At 35.9% G+C, this 25511-nt stretch overlaps 2 protein-coding genes across 3 annotated transcripts in view; one reads left to right on the forward strand and one right to left on the reverse strand.

Moving 5' to 3' along the window:
- The window catches only part of CARF (calcium responsive transcription factor), a 49076-nt gene extending 44549 nt beyond the window's left edge, over positions 1 to 4527 (reverse strand). Inside the window, exons 1-4 of the mRNA XM_045851245.1 lie at positions 4415 to 4527; positions 3593 to 3693; positions 2570 to 2654; positions 762 to 927 (exon numbers count right to left, since the gene is read on the reverse strand). The gene's annotated coding sequence lies outside the window, so the exon portion shown is untranslated. The remainder of the gene's footprint in view (positions 1 to 761; positions 928 to 2569; positions 2655 to 3592; positions 3694 to 4414) is intronic.
- Positions 4528 to 5012: 485 nt separating this feature from the next.
- On the forward strand, positions 5013 to 25047 carry WDR12 (WD repeat domain 12). 2 transcript variants are annotated; one of them, XM_045855502.1, is made up of 14 exons: positions 5013 to 5465; positions 6015 to 6130; positions 8719 to 8813; positions 11251 to 11345; positions 12892 to 12998; positions 13900 to 14015; positions 14608 to 14762; positions 16036 to 16081; positions 17591 to 17676; positions 21876 to 22016; positions 22132 to 22237; positions 22607 to 22739; positions 23832 to 23904; positions 24702 to 25047. In XM_045855502.1, exons 2-14 carry the CDS (start codon positions 6090 to 6092, stop codon positions 24777 to 24779), a joined length of 1272 nt encoding a protein of 423 aa, XP_045711458.1. In that variant the 5' UTR covers positions 5013 to 5465; positions 6015 to 6089; the 3' UTR covers positions 24780 to 25047. The 2 variants fall into 2 exon arrangements, with proteins under 2 accessions (XP_045711458.1, XP_045711457.1); XM_045855501.1 differs by having other exon boundaries at positions 5013 to 5452.
- The last annotated feature ends 464 nt before the right edge of the window (positions 25048 to 25511 follow it).

Below are 25511 nucleotides of genomic sequence, written 5' to 3' on the forward strand. Positions count from 1 at the left end.
TCCTTTAAAATAGGTTAAAAACAGTATCCAGAAAAGTTTAATTTACAGGTGAGAAAGCAAGTAGAGCGGCGGCTCAGAGCACTGAAAAGGCACTGAGCAGGCCTGACTGAGCTGGATGCTGCAGTGCAGACCTGGGCAAGGTGAAAGCCCCAGAATGTGCACTAACAAAGGGGCGGGGAGAACGTTAACACGGGGAAGAGTGCCAAGCAGAAACCACTTTCCTCAGGGCTTTGCCCAGACTAGAAATTTTGTCAATGGAAGAAAGGTAACTTATTTTTCTAAAGTCTTTTGGAAACTCAAAATTCAAAACTTTTCTTTCAGTATGTACTACGATACTGTGGGTAAACATAGTATACCCACACTTTTGTGATTATACCTGGAAAGTACTACTTAAAGTAGTTCCTATATACACAGGTGGGTTTCGATACCGATTGACCTAACCCATTGCTGAACTGGAGATTAAAAGTATATGTTTAAGATACAGACACCCTTTCACAAAATAATTTGAATGCAGAAAAAAATTACTCCCTCCTTCCCTAATCCTTCTACCAATTTGAATTGCCTTTTACTATGTCAGAGTATTTTTTAAAGAATAAGATATTAATATTAAATAACTAGTTATAATATTTTTTTCCAACAGGCAGCCAAAAACAGAACAAAATATTACATACAAAGTGTAACTTGACTTTTACCTTAATTTGTAATGGACAATAATTAACTTTTATACAGCTATTGTTTTCAATTAAAAATAAAATTATTACCTTCAGGCAGTAGCTCAAGTTTATATTCCAGACCTTAAGCATTCTACTGCCCCCCAAAATGCCCTTTTGTCCACTGAAGTTCTTCCTTTCTGCAATACTAAAATCATGATAGTAGTAGCTTCATTGTGTGAAAGCTATAATTATGTCTTCATAGCAGCATATTTTTCTGTAATGACAAGACATCCAATGTATATTTTATGTTCCTACAGATAAAGAAAAATACTAGATTTTGTTATGCAGGTTTTACTACAAAATAGCCATTACGAGCCTGGTATCATGGAACCATCAGCTGACTCAATTGAGGGAACTAAAGACTAGAACTGACTTTACAGATAACTGCCCTTGTCTTGCAGTAGGTGACTTAACCTCCTTTCTTATCTAAAGTTAAACATTTGGACTAAGGTTTTTTTTGTTTCGATTCTCACATTCTAGAACTACTGAAGCAAAGACCTCTGCAGTGAATTACATTTTTTCCCGCAATGAAAACATTTACTAATAGAGCATCTTTTGGAAGCTTCAGAATAAAGGCCTCCTCCCCAACCCCACCCCCTATAAAATCCTGGAATTGATTTGACAAGCTTATTTCTTAAGCAAGTAGTGTTGGGGTTGGATAAGAAACCAGAAAGGAGAAACTATTAAATATATGGTCTACCAGGGGTGTCTAAAGTTTTGGTGTCTTTGCAATAGAATGGGAGAAGAGCTGTCTTATGCTTCACATTAAATACATTGTGACACATAATTACACAAAAAAACCTCATAATTTTAAGTAAATTTATGATTTTCTGTTCGCCACATTCATAGCCATCCTGGGCAGTATGCAGCTCAAGGGCTGCAAGTTGGATGCCCCTGGACAGTTAATGACTGGACTTCAAAACACATGCTAAGGCATTAAATTTTGCTGGCAAATTGCATTCTAGAATGTTTCATGTAACATTTAAAACCTGGATTTTACCTATAGTGAAAGCAAAGATTAGGGAAAAAGTGTTAAATTAGAAACTTATTTTTATTTATAGGAAAAAAAGCCCTTTTTATTATTTATCCATATTTAATACATGGCAGAGGAGAAGAGATTATTCAGGTTGTAGTCACTCATATCTCCCTGGGCCATGCTTGGGTTACTGCTGTTTTGATTTTATTCAACAGCATTTCTATTTGCTCAAAAATTTTGAGGCAATTCTCAGCTGCAATTTCTAAAGACCCATCTTAACATCTGATTATTTAATTTTCTACCTACAGACGTTTGTGTAGTAAAATTTATCCATTAAAGCCAATATTCTGAAAATAAATCCCCAGACAGAAGATCTAAAGAATAAAGCCACCTGAGGTTAAGTCTAGGAGTTTTTCTTAATTCTATGTACCTTGATTAGTATCTCAAGATTTAAAGGATCTTGAAATCAGTATCAGGTCTTATTAACTGTATCAAAAAAAAATCTTGCTCAAAAGTACTTTAGAAAATAAAATGTCTTTCATCTTTCGAGGTAGGTAAATGACATCTTTTAGGGTAGGTTATCTTTTATGATGAATACAAAATGGATATGAATCAGTGGTTTCAAAATTAAATCAAGACTACTAGTTCACAAATATTTTATAGAGCCATTTATTTTTTAAGGATAGATTTTGAAAGTTATAGCATTCCAAATCAACACCAAAATTTTAAATGTATGCAAATTTATATAGAAATAATAACCTATTTTTCAGTGAAAAAAATTTAAGACTAGTGTTCAGTATCTTTTATGTAAGGTTTGTGCTCCCTATAAATTTCCCTGTAATCTTGGTTTCTACCCATTTCTTACCCTGTATATACACACCTCTTTTTATCTCTTTGCTCTTTGAAAACTTCACAAATTATTTCAGGTAATCCTCACGACGACTCTCAGGTAGATCTTATCATCTCTATTTATAGATAAGAAAATCAAAGTTGTCAAGTAACTTCCTTAACATCACAGAGAACATTAGAGGTCAGATTTGAACTAAGTAGGGAAAAAAAACCCCAAAATCTGAACAATTAGGGGTCCAAAGCCCATGCACAGTCTTGTACCACACCATGCCACGCCATCCTATACCAAAAAAAAGCCTATAATGAAAAAATATTTTTCAAGTTGTTGCTCTCCAGATAACAGTGTGCCTTCATGAGGACCATAGTAAATGAACTGTGTAGAAAATCATTAAGCAAAAGCTTGCAATTAAGTAAACTTAAGTAAACTTAAAAACACTCAAAGTAAAAGTACTAACTACCCTAGGTTTCACATGGAGACAACACCAAAATTAAAGCCATGTCACTGTTGATAACACACCAAAGCCATCATATGGGGTGTTCACAGTTATTTTGGAACACTTAACTAGTTTTTCCTTAACTCAGTTCTCAGTCAAATGAAAAATGTATTTTATTGAATTCAACATTTCTGCATTGCCAATTAAGTTTTATCTTATTGAGCATTTAGGTTCTGTATCTTACTGACATTTTTCAATTCAAATTAAGATGAACTTATACTGACTTATCAGGTATTTTTTATTTTGATAAATTTCAAATTAATTAGTTAAAAATGTAATAATCTACTGATTATATATTTTTAAAAGATGTTCTGACCAATGAGATATTATAAATAATTTTCAAATTATCTGAAAAACAAGTAATTAAAGATTTATTTCAAATTCAATGAAATTTACTTCAGGCAATTTTACTGCTATAAGTTAAAAAATCACTAATGATTAAAGAAGAATGATGTTTAAAGCTGTCAAAAGTCATCCTGACCAATGATGTGGCTCAGTTGCTTGTCGAGTCCTCCCTTAAACTGAAAGATCATGGGCTGATTCCCAGACAGGGCACATACCTAAGTTTCTGGTTGATCCCGGGTAGGGACGGGTATTGGAGTCAACGGATCCACGTTTCTCTCTCACATCGATTTTTTTTTCTCTCTCCCTTCCTTTCTCTCTAAAAATCAATAAGTACATATATTTAAAACTGTCAATTTTTTCCCCTTATACCAAATTTAAAAAAATATGGATTAAATAGGGAGACTTCAATTAGGCAACTGTTAAAAGCTCCATGTGGTCTAACTTCCTTGATGAATGCAATTCTCACCATTACAATGAATCACATGGTTAAATGACCACATTTATTTACCAGCCCAGTCCTTTGTTAGGACTTCAAGCACAGAGGTTTTATAATTTTATTCCTCTAACCATGAAGCTATTCTTCCTTATTTGATCACATTGACAAAGTCAGTTTAGTGGACATCTAAATGACAATGATGGTAATAATAGTAACATCTACTAGGTGGTATTTAACTCTCACACTGACCCAAGTGTGGCACAGAGGTTAATAAAGGGCGGCTGGCAAAAGTAGGTTTACAGTTGTTAGTAAGGAAAGACATGCAGGTAATGTTTTATTAACTTTTCACGTACTCACATCTGTAAACCTACTTTTGCCCACCCCGTACGTAGCAATACCGGCATTGGAACCCAGGGCACGAATTCTAAAAATTAAAAATAGTCCTAGTTTCATCAACATTACTCTCTAATAAAAGATTGGTTTTCGCTTACAATTGTTTAAATCACTTCTCATATTCTATGGCTGATTGAAATATCGGGTGTCTGCGTAATTAATTTTTAAGCGACTTGTTAAAAAAAAGGAAAGCTTTAGTTGTTTTCACCTGTACTCATACCGCTCGGCCCACAAATTTTGCAATCCAGTTTTGCCTGATTCTAAACTGCTGTCTCTTGTCGTCCCCCTCTTGGAGTTTTGGTGAACGCCTTAAAAAATGACTCTGAAATCTGGATAGCATCTCTCCATCCATCCTCCCTCAGGAAAACAAACGTAACCACAATAATTCTCGGTCGTCGAGGTAAGACATACACCTTTGGGTAACTTCAGGACCCCAAGAAGTCGAAAAGCGGAGGAGGTGGTGTGCGAGTACGCCTTTCCGGTTCTAAATACACGAAGGGGCTCATAAAGAGCGGGGGGACGTAAAAAAGGGACGCCGGGCAGGGCAAAAGACTGCACTCCGGGTTCCCCTGCCCAAGGGGTCCGACTCCTTCTCCGTGGCGGGGCTCAGCGACCCTCCTCAAGACACCTAACCTCCACATTTTGCTGACTGCCCCTCCGGGACACGCGACCCCCGTCGGGGGCAGGGAATAGTAGGCCTCGCCATGTTAAGGCCCCAGAAAGGACCCGAGACGGGGTGCAGACGGCGCTACCAGGGCCCAGCTGCAGCGGGGGCGGGGGCCGGCGGCCGGCGGTTGCTTAGGGACCGGCGGGTCAGGAGGTGATGGGAGGAGGAGGCAGGAGGATAAAGGGGCGTTGAGAAATAGCGTCCGGTCTGTCGGCCCAGACAGCTCTGCCAAACCTCCGACTCCCCTAGTCCCGCTGCCGCCGAGAGCTCTACAGGGAGATAAGGGAAGTCCACAAAGTGCTGGAGCAGAGGGGAGAAAATTCAAAACGAGTCTACTCAACCTCGTCTTGGCTCCGAGGCCCCGCCATGGAGACCAGCACAATGCGCAGGCGCATCCCTTCCGAGATCGCGCAGCTCCGTGCCAGAAGATAAGACCACTATCGGCCACCGTTGGTAGTTTCCATTTGGACTCGGGATTCTCCTTCTCTACCCCCCGCCCCCGTACTTCTCCAGTGGATTTAAAGCGTGAAGCTGGAGGGGAGCCTCTACGAAGAATCTCGGTAGAGTGAGGTTGTGCTTGTGAGTATACGTGATAAGCTAAGCCCGAAACGGCTTTAGTAAATTAAAGCTGAAGAGGGAGGAAATTTAATGGACATCTGGCTGGAATCGGGATGGTTTAATGCAGATACGCTATCCTGAAAACAGCGTGACAGAAAAGACTACAGTTCCCAGTGCTTATAGCGTCCGAGAAGCGGTGCTTTCTGGGGCTTGTATTATGTATGAGCTGTGCTTCAAGTATCGGGTCAAAAGGCAGACTTTCACATTTACAGAAAGAAAGAGCGAGAAATCAGACTTGAATTGGGTCTTTCTGTATTTTCATATTCGATCACAGGCCTAAACATATTAAAAGAAACACAAAAAGATTAAAGGGACACGCCATCTTTAAGACTTTGCTTTACTAATCGATGATTCCTAAATCTAGAAGTAGGTAGTTGATGTTTGTGGGCTGGGCGTCTGTGGAAAGGCCACCTCGTGGTCTCTTCTGGCTGAGGAGGCTGGGGAGAAGAAGGCGGAATTCCAGCCCTGGACTGCAGTTTCTGCTTCCCTGTGCAGTCTGATTTAGAGCTGCCTCTCTTTGTAGTCCAAAGGGACCAGAGCGCGCGTTGTCTGTTACCCCATACGTCTCTGTGGGCGAGTTTTGTCCCTACTTCCCGCGATGGCTCAGCTCCAGACACGCTTCTTCACTGACAACAAGAAGTAAGTAAGCTTCGCTCCTCTTCTCTCCCTTACCAGGGACCCCTTCGGTATAACCTTGTGGATCTCTCTCTTTGCCGTGTTCACTTTTACACAACCCCTCTTTTTCCGCTCAAGCGGAAGCGGTGCCTAGAGGATTTCTCAGGGTCCGACCTCTAATATCACCTCCCTGTTGTCAGGCTTCTCAGACTCTATGCAATTTAAACTGTGAATGTGGAGGGGCTGGAAGGTTTCAGGGTTGCTTTTTGAGTGAAGCACATTATGCAATTGAACAATGGACCAAGTCGTTACAGGCAGGTAATGGTGTTTGTTTCTGAAACACAACTTCATTTTTTTAAGTAGATGGAAAATGGTTGGCCTTTTTATGGCCAAATAATATTCCATTATATAGATAATACCACATTTTGTTTCCATTTTTCAGTTGATGGTCATTTGATGATTTCCTACACCAGGCTAGAAAGTTGAGTTCCGAAGAGGGGGTTGGTTGGTAGAACTGTTTTTTGATAGGAGTATGAAGTCAAAGCAGTTACAGATTTGTGTGTGTGTGTGTGTGTGTGTGTGTGTGTGTGTGTGTCTGTGTGGTGTATGTACATATACAAGTATATGTATTTGTATATATGAGCTTTATAGCTCTGTGTATATACATAATGTATAAACGTTTTCAACAATAGTCCCCAGGTCTGTAGCATTCATTTGAAACCTAATTACATTCTGCCTCATGGGGTGTTTGTAGTTTTATGAGTTGACCTGGTGAATCATAGTTAGTCTTTGTATTGTTGCTTACAGTATACATAAATTGTATTATCAGTGTACTGAGTGTATATACTTAAGTCTCAACACTTCTCAAGTAATGTGATGATGCAATAGCATAGCCACTGTACCTTTTCTAATTGAAATTTTTATTATTGATTCACATGAAGTCTTAAGAAATAAATGTACCACTGTATTTTAACCCCTGAGATAAACTAATGTTGTGTGTGTGTGTAGATTCTTGAAAAATATGGAATATGTTCTGGTCAAATGAAGGGACAGAATCATTTTATTCATTTATATGTATATAATTTACATATACTCTGTGTATATTCATATACGTGCATGTGAATTATGCCACTCCTATCCCACCCCCATTTTACTGACCAACATGGTAAGTGCAAGGAAGAATGAAAATTTTTAATTTCTATGTTTTGTTACCTTTTGGAAAGCCTAACTGCTTACTACTTTTAGCATGATAAATATGTAACTATAGCGTCACTACTCAAAGTGTAGTTTGAGAACCATCACCATCAGCATAACTTGGGAGCTTGTTAGAAAAAGCAGAATCTCAGCCTCCTCCCCAGACCTCCTTGTTTAGAATCTACTTTTTGACAAGCTCTGAAGCCCCATTGTGACAAAAAGAGGCTTACTGTAGCATTTCTTGAAAAGCCCTGTAGATTCTACCTTAATATCTTTGGCAACTTTTCCATTCCCCACAAATGCAGCCTTAAATTTGGCCTTATAGAGATTTCTTTTTTCATTAATTGTCCTTTTATTTTTTTTTAATAAAAACTTTGAGATGTAATTCACACACAACAGAATTCACACATTTAAAGCGTTTAATTCACTGGTTTTGCAGGATTATGTGACCATCACTACAGTAAATTTTAGAACATTTTTCACTACCTAGTCTTTCCACTCCCGCAGCCCTAGTCAATCGTTTAATCTATTTTCTGTCTCTAGATTTGTGTGTTCTAGACATCTCTTACATGTGGAACTACATAACATGTGGTCTTTGGTGACTGGCTTGATGAGTCTTCCATGTTGTAGCATGTATCAGTACTTCATTCCTTTTTATGGCCAAATAATATTCCATTATATGGGTAATGCCACATTTTTTTTCCATTGTTCAGTTGATGGTCATTTGGGTTTTTTCTACCTTTTAGGTATTATGAATAGTGATGATGTGAACATTTCTGTACAAGTTTTTGTGTGTACATGTATTTTCATTTTTCTTGGGTATATACTTAGGAGTGGAGTTGATGGGTCAAATGTAAGTTCATGTTTACCACTAACTTTTTGAGGCACTGCAAGATGTTTCCAAAGCAGCTGCACCATTTTACATTTCCCACCAGCAGTGAGTAAAGTAATTTCTCCACATTCCCACTGACACTTAAGCTGTCTTTTCCACACTTACTGGAATATGCTGGGTGAGTAATTTAATAACTCTTAGCTAATGTTTATCTGCTCTCCCTGCACTCCTGCACTCCTTCTTTTTGTCTAGTATCCCTCTTTCACTCTGCATCCTTTCAGACTCTGCTCTCCCATCCTTTTCTCTAGCTGAAAAGACCTTTATGGCTTCTTTGTTCTCCCATTTTATATGTTATGTATGACACCATTCTTATGTAGTTTCATTGTATTTGGGTACTAGACATTAACCCTTTCTGAGAACAGAGACCATGTCTTAATTCGTTTTGCTAACCCCATGTAGCAAAATGACATGTATTCAATACTGAGTAAATGTTTCTTGAACGAATAAATGGACATTCATTAAAATAATCTTCGTAAAATAATTCGTTAAGTGGACTTAATCTTGATGTGTCACTTCTTTTTTATAGATATGCAGTAGATGATGTACCCTTCTCAATCCCTGCAGCTTCTGAAATTGCCGACCTTAGTAATATTATTAATAAATTGCTGGAGGCCAAAAATGGTGGGTATATATGTTCTGAAAAGTTAGGACAGGGCACAATATGACTAGCTACAATAAATTCCATCATATTTTATTTTATAAAAGATTTTATTTATTTATTTTTAGAGAGGGGAAGGAAAGGAGAGGAGAGGGAGAGAAACATCAATATGTGGTTGCCTTTTGCGTGCCTCCTACTGGGAACCTGGCCTGTGCCCTGACTGGGAATTGAACCCATGACCCTTTGGTTCTCAGGTTGGTGCTCAATCCACTGAGCCATACCAGTCAGGGCAATTCCATCACATTTTAATGTTATTTGGCCTTATGTTATAATACTGCACACATTTTATAATGGTAAAATTTATAAATTATAATATGAGTTTCCCTGGTTTGAAATAAAAGTATTTGGGAAATAATATTTTCAGTTTAATCTGTTTTTAAGACTGTTGAGATTTAGGAATAAAGATTTTACTATAATGTTTGTGATGTAGAAGTAATCAAGACATTTTGAGTGCTGAGATTTTTTACTGATATTTTTTAAGTGTTTGGGATTCATAAAATGAATGGGTAAAACAAACATATAAGAGTATCAAGTAAAACATTTATCAAGATATAAATAGTAAACATATGCTAAGTGTGAATATAAGTTATTAGCCCATAAAATCAATATAAACAATTTGTACAAAAATACTGATTAAACAAGATTGGCTCTAAATTAATAATTTGAGTTGCATGATAGGTATATGAAGGTTTATTATAAAGTTTATTCTCCATTTTTGCATATATTTTTATAATAAGATGGTTTTTAAAAAGTAAAATCATTCCCTTCCCAGCATTGTCCTATACACCAAAAGATTTCAGGTTTGATTCCTGGTCAGAGCACATACCTAGGTTGAGGGTTTGACCCCTTATCCGAGGATATGTTTTTATTGATTTTAGAGAAAGAGGAAGGGAGGGAGAGAGAAATAATCAATGTGAAAGAGAAACATTGACTGGTTGCTTCCCACTCACACCCCAACCAGGGATGGAACCAAAACCTAGGTATATTCCCTGACCAGGAGTCCAGCCTGAAAGCTTTTGGTGTAAGGAGGATGCTCCAACCAACTGAGCTGCCCAGCCAGGGCTATTTTTTCATTTTTTATCCTCACCAGAGGGCAAACTTAGAGAGGAGAAGCGATGGGGAGGAGGGCGGCGGAGAGAAACATTGATTGGTTGCCTCCTGTAGGTACCTGGACCAGGGACCTAAGTATATACCCTTACTGGGAATAGAACACATGACCCTTCTGCCCCTGGGATGATATTCCAACCAATCAAGCCATACAGGCCAAGGCCAGATTTCAGATTTTTAAAAAGTACAATCCAAATAGTCAGTGAGAGAGTTCTTTCGGAAGGATTATCTGTAATACATGCAAAGTAATAAAGAATTTAACCTTTAAACATACTAGCATATTATAACTCCAAATGAAGTAATGGGTTTAAGTAGTGATTTCCAGTAGCCGCTAAAATCACTAATTAGGTCAAAGGTTGATAGAGAACATGATGGGTAGGATTATACTGACATCATCCAAGCCCAGAGGTGATTGCAAAATCATAAAAAGGAAATCTGCAATCTAATCAAAATTGTTTAGGTCTGCCCCGTGTACAGGATATATAGGTGGTAGAGGGAACATGTTCAATGACACCTTACAAATGTAATCAACCCAGCTCCCAACTCAGATGTTAGAAATACTGAAAGACAAATGACCCAGTTTCTTCAACAAATGAATGGCCAGGGAAATAAGGAAACTCTTATTATTATTATTATTAAAGATTATTAAAGATTAAAGATTATAATTAAAGATTAAAGATTAATTAATAAAGATTATTATTATAAAATTCATTAATCAAATATAATTTGTGGACTTTGGACGCTGATTCTAAAAAGCTCACTAAAAATATAAGGAAACATGAACATTGACTATTTGATACTCAAAGGGATAATTATAGAATATTTTAATGTGACTTTCCAAAAGTCTTTATAGTATACGGGTGCATACTAAAGATTTACAGATGAAATTATATTATACCTGAATTGCTTTAAAATAAAGCAGTGGGTGTGTAGAGGGAGAAGTATAGATGATTGTCCATGAGTTGGTAATTGCCAAAGTGTGCAATGGGGATGGGGATTCATAGGTTATTTCTACTTTGTATATATTTGAAATTTTTCATAGAATAAAACATTTTTTAAAAACCTAAAAATGATACCACCAAGAATAACAAAACAGTTTTACCAACAGAATGAACTATTTCTGTTTTTAAAAATCACCTAGTATATGGGGACCTGTGGCCTGATTATGCCATGGAGAAATTCAGAGGCCACACTGGGATATTAGGAATCTGTTTGTTTTGGGGTCTCTTACGTACCTCTGCCAATACCATGTCAGGTCCTAAGAGTGGTAATTTCATTATGTATTTTCTTTAGAGGTCCACAAATATGTGGAGTTTGACTTCCTTATCAAAGGCCAGTTTCTGCGCATGCCCTTGGTCAAACACATGGAATTGGAAAACATCTCATCTGTAAGTTCAAATGCTACCTGCTCTGTTTTACTTATTGTTAGGTAATGTGGGTAAATTTCATTTAGAATTAGTCAGAATCATCAGTAACCAAGAACGTGTTCACTAATTTTTTTCCTTGAAATTTGAATTTCAGTTTCTATATGTTCAGATTTTAAATCCTCTCTTCTGAGAGTATATTATTTAAGAAATACAGATGAATGAATATGAGAAGATACCTTCATACTTTCGGAAGAACTGTCAAGAAAGGGAATAGCAAATAGTTTTTACACATAAAGGTGTACAAAGTGATTGTGCACGTGTAACAACTTATAGGTTACATTATTGTGATTTAGAATGATTTTTCTCCCTTTCCTCTAATTTTCAAACTTTTGCTTTTATATTGGGTTGGCCAAAAAGTGCATATGGTTTTTTCTGTAAAAGACACGTTTTTCATTTTCACCAATAACTTTACTGAATTGGGTATTTTGAGTATATCAGCTATCTCCCATGTGGTATAACGTTGATTGTTCTCAATGTCTTGACTGCTGTCAACTTCAACTGGTCTACCCATCCGTGGAGCATTGTCCAGTGAGAAATCTCCAGCACAAAACTAGGCAAACCACTTTTGGCACATTCATTCAGTCACAGCATCTTCATACACTGCACAAATCTTTTTTTGTGTTTCAGTTGCATTTTTACCTTTTTTTTTAAAAGATTTTATTTATTTTTAGAGAGGGAAGGGAGGGAGAAAGAGAGAGAGAGAGAGAAACATCAGTGTGTGGTTGCTGGGGGTCAATGGCCTGCAACCTAGGCATGTGCCCTGACTGGGAATCAAACCTGCGACACTTTGGTTCACAGCTTGTGCTCAATCCACTGAGCTATGCCAGCCAGGGCTACATTTTTACCTTTCTTGAAATAATAAAGCATAATATGCCAAAAAATGTTGCTTATTTTCTTCCATGTTCAATATTAAAATGGTTACACAAAAATTCACCAATTTTGGTTAAGTTTTTTCTAAATGCATGCTGATGTGACAGCTGTCACAGTACAATAACAGAATTGCTTCAAATGAAGCTAAAGACAACTAAGCACTACTAGAGCCATCTTAGGGGGGAAAATTGAACTTTTTGGCCAACCCAATGCATAAAATTGATCATTTTAACCATTTTTAAATACACAATTCAGTGGCATTAACTAATTCACAATGTTATGCAACCATCACCCTATCCATTTTCAGAACTTTTTCATCATCCTAAACAGAAGCTCTGTACCCATTTAACAATATGCTTTTGTGATTTTATAATTTAAATTTCCTTATATTCCTTTTTTCTTCACTTTCAGCATGAGACTTCCAAGGTCACCAACATTTCTTAAGAGTTACTCATAGCATACTGTCAGATCAAATAAAGTTTTTCATCTTAATTTTCTAATTTTCTGGCTCTAAATTTTCTGGTTTATGAAGGGGGCAGACATACCAGAGATTATTAAACTGGGGTCCTGTATCTTTATAATGTACCGTTTTAAGACTACACCACCTGACTGATTTCTGGTTTCTCTCTGTGACTAGGAAGAGGTTGTGGAACTAGAATATGTGGAGAAGTATACTGCACCTCAGCCAGAGCAATGCTTATTCCATGATGACTGGATCAGTTCAATCAAAGGGGCAGAGGAATGGTACTGCCAGATGAATGTTCTTGTGTCCTTCTCATGCCACCCCCATTAGTGTTTATAACTACATGATGGGAATATTCTCCTCTGATTTCTCTGTTCTCTAAAATGTAATTTGTGATGTATGTATCAGTGACCATACCAAAGATCTTTACATTCACTGTAAGTCAAGTAGAAACATTTATTAGTAAGTTTTCTTTGTGAAAACGTAGTGACATTTGTATTCTGGATACATCAGGTGTCAGGGCATTTATTTGATTTGAGTATGTTGCTTTTAAGACCAAGGATATAATTTGTTTTATAGAGGAGGAACATTCTTTTTATAGTCATAAATCTCCTGGCCTGCTATGATGAAGATGCAGGTCATGCTACTTTAGAGTTAAAATGGGCAAACTGGAATCAAGAAGTTATATATGGCTCAGAGCAAACCCCGCCCTGGCCTTACTTGTGAAAGAACACCTTGAGAGTGGTGTATAGTGGTAGCTCACATTAACAGAATGTCTCCCTCGAGTTAGTATACAAAGTTAATGTTTTTACTGGTTTTATTTTAAGTGGTTTTACTGTCTTACTATGTAATGGTTTTCACTAGTTAAATACAGAGTACAGCCAACTTGCTTAGCTTTCCTGAGAGTTGTATTTACAATAGTAAAAGTGAAATGTAGAATTTGTCAGTTATGTTTTTATTTTTAGCAGGTCAGGAAAAGCCGAATTTAATGCCTATACATTCTATAACACCTGATCTACTTTATACTCGAGTATGTTTTGAAATCTTAATCTTCATATTAAAGGAGAGTTTAAAAGAATTATCCTTAAGGTTGACTTTGTCCTTTTCTTAGAAATATAATTGATTTCAGGGTTTGAAAAAGCTGCTTTTTGTATTTCATAGGATTTTTTTTTCTCCTTGCAGGATCTTGACTGGTTCTTATGATAAGACTTCTCGGATCTGGTCCTTGGAAGGAAAGTCAATAATGACAATTGTGGGACATACAGATGTTGTGAAAGATGTGGCCTGGGTGAAAAAAGGTAAGGACTCTGCCTAAACTGAGAGGAATCCTGGGAAGGGCTGGAAGTAAGCCATTTTCAGTGCTTGGATAGAATGTGGACAGGACAGAATGTGTCTTCTGCCTCAGTTATTGTGAGGTCTTTGAAAAATACAGCATTCAAAAAGAAAAGGATTATATAAACAATTCATGTTAATGGAAGTAACCCTTACTGAAAATATCTCAGATAACATATTTTCAAGTAAAGATTGTGTTTCATTTCATTTTTTAAAATTTTACTTACTGGTTTTAGAGAAATAGTGATTTGCTATTCCACTTATTTATGAATTCATTGGTTGTTTCTTACATGTGCCCTGACCAGAGATCAAACCTGCATCCTTGGCATATTGGGACAGTGCTCTAACCAGCTGAGTTACCCAGCCAGGGCTTAAACTCATTTCTTTTATAATATTTTTACCATAAGTTAGCTTCTTTTTCAAAGCTGGACAAAATGATCTTTTTATCTTTTTAATGTTTTTCCTCAACAACATACTGAATTCTTTGGTTTCAGAACACAGTGTATTTTAAATTTTTGTACTAACTTGTTTCTTATTGTTGTGCTATCCTTTCTCCAGACAACTTGTCTTGCCTACTACTGAGTGCCTCTATGGATCAGACTGTTCTCCTGTGGGAGTGGAATGTAGAGAGAAACAAAGTGAAAGCCCTGCACTGCTGCAGAGGTCATGCTGGAAGTGTGGATTCTATCGCCGTTGATAGCACAGGAACTAAAGTAAGGAGCTGTTGTGTTAGCAGTACTGTGTTTAGACTTTGAATTTATGAAAAAAAAAATTTCTACATATATTCATTATGATTGGCCTACTTTCATAACAGTTGGTGACAAAAGAATATGATTTCAAACCAAAAAGTAAATACTCATATGGTAAAAGATACAAAAATGGACTTCTTTATCTCAGTATATCTCTGGGTTAGAACTTAACATAAACTGCAGAAATTTTAAGAAATCAGGTAAATAAGCAATTTATTTATGTAACCTTAAATCATAATGACATTTTAAATCTTTCAGCTGCTCACAGAGCTGCTACTAATTGAAAATATCTAGCTGAACAACTAATAAGCCTTAGCATACACTAAAGTTATGGTTACTAAAGGTTGTTTTAATAATCTTGCTGATCTCTTTATCATGACAAGATGAGTAAAGGTTAGTTAAAAGGAAATAAACCTGAAGGCAATACTGCATTGACTTATGAAGGATTACAAACTCTTACCATTTGAAAGTTCCATATGCTACTTTTAAGTATTCTGCATTTATGAGTGTTTCTTCAGTATTTTTTGCCAGTTAATATATTAGAGTTAAAGATTCATGATTGTTCATATTTGAACCATCAAGAAGGTTTACATGGTGTCAATCCAAACTTAAGTGAATTCATCATACCTTACCATGGCTATAGAAAACGGGCTCATCTGGAATGTTTTCAGCTTAAAGATCATGAGATCCAAGGGCAGAGTAAACAGCCACATTATGAGCAGGGCGATGGATGATGCATTTGGGTCCCAGGAACCAAGGAGTGGAGGCTTGAATGTGGCCAGCACCCCCCCTCCCTTTCGTCTCCCCATGTTGACTTTCTTCTCTCCTACCTCAAGCTGGCTTTTTCCACGTGGTAGTAAAACTTGGCTTTCAGTATTCTCAGGTTTTACACCTTGTACCAGCTATCCTGGGAAAAGACTAACTACACTCTCTGGAATACAAGCTTTAAAAAAAAAGTCCTGGAGGATAAAGACCTATAGGCATAGTGGAGGTCAGTTGTCCACCCTTCTCTAAGCAGCCATAGCCAGGGCGCTGGGCCAGGTAAGAATGGCAGCTTCTTCAGTTGCTGGAAATTGAAGGTACAAGTTCAGGAGACTAGGAAGACAGGCAGATGATTAGCATAATAATAAGGATTTCAGAGCAAAGTAAGGTTTTAAGTTAAATAGAAGAGGAAAAAAAGGCAGATAATATGGGTTATAATTATAAACTCTTTTTCCCTTCATATACATCTGTTTAGTTTTGCAGTGGCTCCTGGGATAAGATGCTCAAGATCTGGTCTACAGGTAAATGAAATCTTTTTGATTAATGGTATTTTAAGAATTTCAGTGAAAGAGTTCTTTTTAACCCATATTTTACCATAAAAATGGACCAGGGCTCTGTAGGATACAAAGGAGCATACTCTAGAGAAAACTTATTATGTTTCTCTGTTTCAAAATGTTTGTGTGCCCCATCATCCCTTCATTTATTGGACAGTGTCATTGAGTGGCTGGAAGTGTCAGCAACATGTTCGGTGCAATATGGGACACAGCTGCCTGAGCTCTCTCATTCAGGAACCTGGAAATAAAAATACCTTCTGAGTCATTTTAATATACTTTACTGTTAGAGAGATTTTCTTAGTTAAGTGGTTTGCTTTAAAAAAAAAACACACAAATAAACTTTTAATACAGTTTTACCAGACTTCTTACTTTGAAAACAGTAGATTAGAAGGGACAAATAGAGGAGGAGGAAGAGAGGGAAGGCGGGCTCTCAGAGGAAGGTACCCTCATAGGAGTAAGAAGACACTGAAAAAAGAAAAGATGGGGAAAAACTCACAGATAATTTAAACTTTAAAAGTAGTAGTCTGGAACTGTTTACTGTACAGGTAAACAGATCAGAATACCTCTGATACTTCTGAAGTAATTGCTATATTACAGCATAATACCCTAAATATAGTTGATGAAGTAGAGTTGGGGGGAACAGGAAAAGCTTAAAGAGTTTTAAGTAACTATGTATAAGATGCCAGGAAATATATAATCCATTTTAGTAGATATTCCAGAAATGCTTAAAATAAGCATTTGGAAGCATTTATAAGCGTTTGGAAGCAGAAAGTGATTTGTTTAGGAAATTTCCCCATTATCGAATATTTTATTTTTTGCTAGTTCTGGGTAAATGGGATATGTATAGAAGTTGTTAACTTAAGGCACTTAATAGTTTAATTTGGAGAAAAGCTTTAATATTCATAAAATATAGTTATAAGACATAAAATACATGGTTTTCCATCTGGGGGTTTGCTACCTGGCCAAATGATGTGTAACAAATATTTTTTAAAAATCAAAAGTATCTATAAAACACTTAAGTTCATTGTTAGAAAAGTAAAGTAATAATAAGAATAAACGTGGCTGGAATGTGTATCCTTTTAATGTGTTTATCTTACGGCATTACCTTCATCATGTAAATACAGTATGACCAGAACTGTCCTGCAACTATTAGTAAGCAATTTTCATAGATGCAATAAAGTAATGAATATTTATAATGATCTTAAAGACATAGCAAGATATCAGACTGGTTAAGCTCTAGGATTTTAATGTACTTGACTTTTTACTTTATCCTTTTGGAAGATTGGTGACACAGGTATTGTTTTTATGTATCATTTTCTTTAACCAAAATAAGTAGGAATATCTATCTATTCCCTAGCCAATTAAGATAATGTGGAGAAAGTGTATACTCAGAAATGTAAGAATTCTTTGAGACTGCTTGCAATTAATGTTTACCATAAATTTAAAAAATACCAAATCTAATTCTCTACGATACAGTCCCTACAGATGAAGAAGAAGAAATGGAGGAACCCACAAATCGACCAAGAAAGAAACAGAAAACAGAGCAACTGGGACTCACAAGGGTAAGAGTTTGTGAGAATTGCAATACTTGGCTTAAGTCTGTATTGACAAATACATAGTAACTTAATATAATTTTTCCTATTTAAATTTCCCTTTGTCTCACTTTGCTGCTTCAGCCATAATTAAGCTTTCTTTCAATAGATTTGTAAATACTTACTAGAAATACTCCAGCTGTATTCCTGAGTCATTGACTATAGTAGCATTGAGTTGGGCTTACCAATTGGTAGGCTGATTATTCAGCTATTGTATTTAATCTCATGGTGGATTTTGAAGTAGGATCTTTTTCAAAGCTTGCACTAAAGTGAAGCATCTCATTACCTGTTTAATCATGATTGTTTCATACACTGAGGATGTAATTCTCACTGAGGGATGCTCGTGGTATCTTCTAAATCACTAGAAACCAAGAGTTTAATTGAGGTTTTGATTCTGTCATTTTAGCTACTAGATTCAATTAAATCAAAATGAGAAATTTCATCCATATTCTTATTCTGTTAAGTTAGGGAGGTATTTGTCATAATATGATCTGACCTGCATTAATATACTTAATGTGAAGGACAATACTGAGTCAGGCTTAGAAAAACATTTTTCATTCATTTTCTCACAGCTGTGATGAATGTGCAGTAAATGAAGCACACATTATTTCTTACAGTCACTAATAAGATAGCTTATAAAAATCATTGAAAAGGAGAGTAAAGTGTGATCATAAATGATTCATCAAACTCATAAAATGCAATGAACAGTAGCACTTGCTGGTTCCGATCAAAAGTAGTGATCTATAATTTATACATTTTAAACCTGGATTGCTGAATTGCGAGAAGAATGATCTGGCAGCAACTCAGCTTCCTTATCACTTCGTCTGGCAGGACAAATTAGAACTTTAAATGTCTTGCCAATTTGGATATTGTGTCAGTTGTAATTTATTGATGTATATCCCTGATCAGCCTCTGAAGAATATATTTGATTATAGTGTAATTTCTTTTTTTATGTATTATTTCTTGAATTATAAAAATTCTTCACATAGAAGGTAGCTTTTTTCTTTCTACTTTTCTTATTTTTAAAGAGAAGAAACATTTTATTTTTAAAGATTTTATTTACATATTTTTAGAGAGGGGATGGGAAGGAGAAAGAGAGGGAAAGAAACATTGATGTGTAGTTGCCTCTCCCATGCCCCCAACTGTGGACCTGGCCTGCAACCCAGGCATGTGCCCTGACTGGGAATTGAACCAGTGACCTATTGGTTCATAGGTCAAGGACTCAATCCACTGAGCCACAACAGCCAGAACTACCTTTCTTTTAACTGAAGCTTGTCATGCATATATTTAAATGTATAGATCAATGAATTTTAATAATGTATAGTATTTCTTTACATAACTATACCAGGATTTATTCATTCTTCTTTTGACAGACATCTAGGTTTCCAGTTTTGGCCACCATAAATAAAGTTGCTACGAAAATTCTTACACTTGCCTTTGGTGTACACGTGTAGTCATTTCTGCATATGTGGAATGGCTGGATCACAGGGTATACACATGCTCAGGTTTTTTAATGTTTGATACTGTCAAATAGTTTTTCAAACTGTATCAGTTTATACTTTCACTGCCAGGGTATGAGATTCAATGTTACTCTACATCCTTACCAGTACTGGTCAATTTTTTTTAATATCATAACTGATTTTATTTTACCACATAACATGTTTAATTTACTTACTATTACAAAGTGTATCATTTTGTCTGTTCCTGGTGGTGTGTAGTGGAATTTAAGTCCCAGCCCTTTGACACCTAATTGTGAAGTGCCCGCTTGTGTTTTTAGCCCATTTTTTAAAAGTGTTACCCATCTTATTGATTTGTAGGAGTTCTTTATGTATTCTGGTTTCAGAGTCTTTGTTGGATGTAGGTATTATAAGTATTTTTCCCATTAAGTACCTTGCTGATAACTTTTAATTTTAGATATGTACTTTTATAAGCTTATATCCATTGTTCATTTTATTTGAGAAATCATAATATATTCACTTTCTCATAGGTTATGCTGGAATCCTTTGAAATAAAAATTGTGCTAGAATTTGGGGAAAAAGTGGATTTTCAAGACTAAAATAAGACAAATGTCAAGAATGTTATCTTCTATCTCTTTCTAGTACCTGATTTGTATTAATATGAGTAAAATGCTGCTAATTAGTTAACTTGTCATTTGTTTCATGCATGAACATACACTGAGTTTTTTTCCTCATTTTTCTCTCAAAATTCCTTTTTTCACTACAGTACTATCTTACTGGAGTTTGTAGTGATGGTGCCAAAGTTGACTTTCCTATCTTTTTTTTTTATTTTTAATATCTCATTTTTTTAAAGTCCTCATCCAGGATGTGTTTATTGATTTTCGAGAGAGAGGAAAGGGTATAGGGAGAGAAAGAGAAACATTGATTAGTTGCCCCCTGTGCATGACCCAACTGTGGATCAAACCTACAACCTAGGCATGTACCCTGACCAGGAATCCAACCCACAGCCTTTTCGTGTACAGAGCAACGCTCCAACCTACTGAGCCACCCAGCCAGGGCAACTTTTCTGTCTTCAAAGAGAAATAAATTTACATATAGAAAAGTTTACTCTCTTTGGTAAAAAGCTTCTGAATTTTGATAAATGTGTAGAATATGCAACTACATAATCAAGATACAGAACAGTTTGTCATCCCCTAAAACTCCTGTTGTGCACTGATAGTGAGCCTTTCCCTCTATTTCTGTCCTCTGCAACCACTGGTTTGTTCTCCATTCCTGCCATTTTCCTTTTTCCAGAATATCTTATGAATGGAATCACACAGTATGTAGACTTTGCATCTAGATAAACTCAGGTTATTGGAAATCATGACTTTAAAAAGCTGTATAGTAATCTTTTTGTATGGATATACAACAGTTTCTTTAATCATTCACCAGTTGAAGGTTACTTTGGGTTGTTTCTAGTTTGACAGCCATAAATAAAATTGCAATAAAATTGTGTGGATAGTTTTTTGTATCAGGTTCTCTCACTTTGTTCAGGAAAATTTTAGGGATGGAAAGAGAGAACTTAGGGATCATTTGGTCCAGGAGTTAGCAAACTATAACCCAACAGCCATTTTGGCTGTGGCCTATTTTTTGTACTACTAAGACAGATTTTAAAGGGGTTTTAAAGACAAACCAAGAATATGAGACAGAGATTGTACGTGGTCTGGAAAAGCTAAAAACTTAATTTCTGGACTTTACCAAAAAACTTAGCTGATCTCTGATTCAGTATAACTCCCTGGTATTACAAAAGAGGTAATAATATTGAGGGAGGCTAAATATAACAAAGTTACAAAATTAGATTAACTGCCTTATTTCAGAATTTTTCCGCCTCTTTCACATGTTCTTTATATTTAAGATAAACACTATACCTAATTTGGGGATTTTAATTTGAGAAAGTAAGTAGAGGTTTTATAATACTAATGAGCCATAGACATTATTTAAAGGCTGGATGCTGAGGAAATAAAGGAGGTAAGAATAACCTATTCAGATTAATTTAACTTGGAAGAATCATGTAGAAAATGGCAGCACCTTGACTCAAAACTAGATCTAACCCCAGAGCTTTCTCTGCTGTCTTCTACATGTAGTATATTTCACAATGGAAACAAGTTAGTATTAATATTAATAGTCCTCAAAATGAAAAGTAGCCCTGGCTGATGTGACTCAGTGGATTGAGAGCCAGCCTGTAAACCAAGGGGTCACCAGTTCAATTCCTAGTCTATGGCATATGCATGGGTTGTGGGCCAGGTCCCCAGTTGTGGGCGTGTGAGAGGCAACTGCACATTGATATTTCTCTCCCCCTCTATTTCTCCCTCCTTTCCCCTCTCTCTAAAAAATAAATAATTTTTTTAAATGAAAAGCAGAATAGATGGGGAGGTGGCAGAATATAGGGGAAAGACTACAAACTTTGGAGTAATATTTGGGTTGGAATTTAAATCTTCTGTTTATAAACTGTATGATCTTGGGTAAATTATCTTTCTTAGCTTTAGTGTGTCCATCTACAAAATTAATTATCTGTCGTGGAGGATTGTGGTAAAGAAGAAATATGGCAGGATATGAAAGCCAAAGCACATGACGAAATATCTGTAATATGGGCTTCAGAAGTACAAGTACTATTACTGTTTCAATTACTCTGAACTGAAAATGCTTTCCCTTTTGGGTATCTTTCATTTCTAGACACCCATAGTGACCCTCTCTGGCCACAAGGAAGCAATTTCCTCGGTTCTGTGGTCAGATGCTGAAGAAATCTGCAGTGCATCCTGGGACCACACAATTAGAGTGTGGGATGTTGAGTCTGGCAGTCTTAAGTCAACTTTGGTAAGACATAAATTCAGTGGTACTCTGATTAATTTTGAGCTTTTAAGTGATAAGCTTCTAGAGATGATTACTTTTAAACCACCATGGTTAAGTATCCTTTCCTTTTATTTTACAGACAGGGAATAAAGTATTTAATTGTATCTCCTATTCTCCACTTTGTAAACGTTTAGCATCTGGAAGTACAGATAGGCATATCAGACTATGGGATCCCCGAACTAAAGGTAAGTCATGTAAACCACTGGAGGAAAAATACATGTAAATACCATCACTTTTTCTTCTCACTAGAGATGTATATAAAAAGATAATTTTCTATATTTAAAAAAGATTTTATTCATTTTAGAGGGGAAGAGAGGGAGAAAGAGAGGGAGAGAAGCATCAATGTGTGGTTGCCTCTCATGCACCCCCTACTGGGGACCTGGCCCACAACCCAGGGATGTGCCCTGACTAGGAATTGAACTGGTGACCCTTTGGTTGGCAGGCCAGCACTCAGTCCACTGAGCCACAACAGCCAGGGCTCTACATATATTTTTTTAGATTTTTCTGCCTACTTCTAAAATTCAGTAATTGTTACCTTTTTTTATTTTGTTCAGATGGTTCTTTGGTGTCACTGTCCCTAACCTCACATACAGGCTGGGTCACAGCAGTAAAGTGGTCTCCTACCCATGAGCAGCAGCTGATTTCAGGTTCTTTAGATAACATCGTCAAGCTGTGGGATACAAGAAGGTAAATGCTATTTATGGTCCACAAAAGAAGTACATCAATTGCCTGTTGTATACAGAGAAAGTGAAATGATAAATATATAAAAAGGGACACATCTTTGGGGAAGGCCTCTCTTTGAAGGTGGAATTCTAATAATGAATCAAATAATGTGTAGGTATGAACCATGTACAGATCATGGCAGAGGGAAAAGTAGATAAGGTGGGGAAAATCTGTGCATGTTGACAAAATAGCAAGAGAGCCAGTGTTGATGGAGAAATCAGGAGAATGGCAGTACATGAGGCAGGAAGTGGTTCTATTGAGCTGGACCTTGTAGGTCTCAGTAAGGAATTTGGGTGTCATTCTACGTGTGCAGGCTTTAGAGGTTTTTTGAGCAGGGGAGCAAGAAGGAAAGCAGAGAGGTTGATATTATAATCCCAGAGACAGAATGGTGATTTGGACTGTGGGGGTAGCATTAGAGATAAGCGGTTGGTTGGATTTTAGGTATATTTTGAAGATAGCTGTTTTGGCAGGATTGGTTCATGTAGAGGTAAGGCATCTAAGATAATGCCTGTATTTTCTACTCAGCGTTTGGGTGATTATTGGTGCCATTTGCTATAATGGGAAAGAGTAGAAAAAGCAGTTTATGAAGGAAAATCAAGAGCTTTTGGTTTTAAATTTGTAGTGCCCATAAGACAGTCTGCCATCAGCCAGTTGGGATATATGAACCACTCAGTGGAAAAGCTTGGCTAATACATAAATTTGGGAGTTATCAGCATATAGATGGATAGATAAAGGGTATATAAAAAACCATGATTTGGGGGTAAAAGTGGAATAATCAAGGAAATGTAGAAATGGGCCTAGACAGAAGTTTTTATAAATAAATATCATTTTTTCCTGAATATATTTGTTGTAGTAAATCTTGGTCGTTTGCTAATGATACAGGAAAATCAGGAGAGTTGATTAAGTAAATACCCAGAATTTTAATACTAAGTGTTACAGAGGCTAGGATGTTGAACTCTGAAGTTTTCAGGAAAGTATAGGTGATTGTTCATATGTTTTTGTGTTTGTTTTAATATCATTAAAAGCATATAACATGTCAGCATTTTCATCTTTTAGTTGTAAGGCTCCTCTCTATGATTTGGCTGCTCATGAAGACAAAGTTCTGAGTGTAGACTGGACAGACACAGGGGTAAGACATTATTAGTTACTTGGTGAAGAAAAAATATATAAAAATAAATACGGTGTTTGTGTTTACGGATTTAATAATTTCAATATATCTGATATTTATAAATCTGTATTTTAAGTTTCCATTAACATTTGTAAAATCTCATACCTCATTCAGAGAAGAAACAAATTTGTCCTTTAATATTAAGTATAGTAAAATTTAAAAACTTTGAAGCTGGTTTTTTTTTTCATTTATTGAAATGTTTCAAGTTGATAAACTTGGTACTTTAGACTAAATGAGTCAAAATACTTCCTGTTTAGAAAAATCTTATGTAATAAATCTAGACTTAGATTTAAAGTGTGTTTAAAGAATTACAATCGAATATTTATGTATATACGTAAGATCTTATTGTCTAAGAATTCTTTTCAAATCTATAGGCCTTAGGGCTTACTTGAATAATTTATAATACTCATTTACCTGCAAACAACGTGCTGTCCTTTAAAAACTTAATTTTTGTAAATGAGAAAAACTGTATTACACTTCATACTTTTTATTACATTTCTTAGGAAATGCTTCATAGAAAGTACAATAGCATATTACACCTTAACCAAATTTAAATGACCACTTTAAAAGTTTTAATATGTTATATTATAATGTAGTATTAAAATTGAGGTATCAGTACATTTAAGTGTTATTTCTTAATGCAAGTTAACTGCTCATCTTAATTGCTCTGTAATCAAAATCACCATTATTAGGTTTACCATCATATGAAATAACTGTCTCCTGTTTGTGGTTTTTCTTTTCCCTCTCCTTTTTTGCAGTTACTTCTGAGTGGAGGAGCGGACAATAAATTGTATTCCTACAGATACTCACCTACCACATCGCATGTTGGGGCATGAATAAGTTTGACCAAGAGACTCTTCCTATAAATGTGATTGATAGAGAATATTCAAATTATATTAATGCAGATCATCCTTGATAATAGTTATTACTATCTTTTTATTCTGTATTTATTATGTAATAGTTTGCATTTATAAAATATAAAATATGGCCTGCATTCTCTACCTTGTGCAAACTCTTGAAATTAAACTGTTTATTTCTTTTTAAAGGTATTGGTTTGAATTAAGATTTGCTTTTGAAATGCTATAAAAGTGTTTATTAAACTCAGTGCTTGTCAAGTTTTTTTCATTTCTGATGAACAAACTTTAAAGTTACGTGTTTTAAAAGGCATCTAAAAAAACTAATGTATTTTGAAAATCCAAAAAACTACTAGACCTAATAAGTGAATTTGGCAAAATGGGGTATAAAGTCAATATTCAGAAACCAAAGGCATTTTTGTGCACCAACAGTGAAATATCAGAAACAGAAAAAAATCCCACTGAACAAGAAAAATAAAGTACCTAGGAATAAACCTAACCAAGGAGGTAAAAGACCTGTACTCAGAAAACTATACAACACTGAAAAAAGAAATTAAGTACACAAACAAATGGAAGCATTCGCCACGTTCAAGGATTGGAAGAGTTAACATCATTAAAATGTCCGTACTACCCAAAGCAATTTACAGATTCAATGCAATCCCTATTGAAGTACCGAGGGCATATTTCACAGATATAGAACAAACATTTCAAAAG

The sequence above is a fragment of the Phyllostomus hastatus genome, unplaced genomic scaffold, assembly GCF_019186645.2.
Source record: "Phyllostomus hastatus isolate PE091 unplaced genomic scaffold, TTU_PhHast_1.1 phas_contig_137, whole genome shotgun sequence".
Taxonomy (NCBI): Eukaryota; Metazoa; Chordata; class Mammalia; order Chiroptera; family Phyllostomidae; genus Phyllostomus; species Phyllostomus hastatus.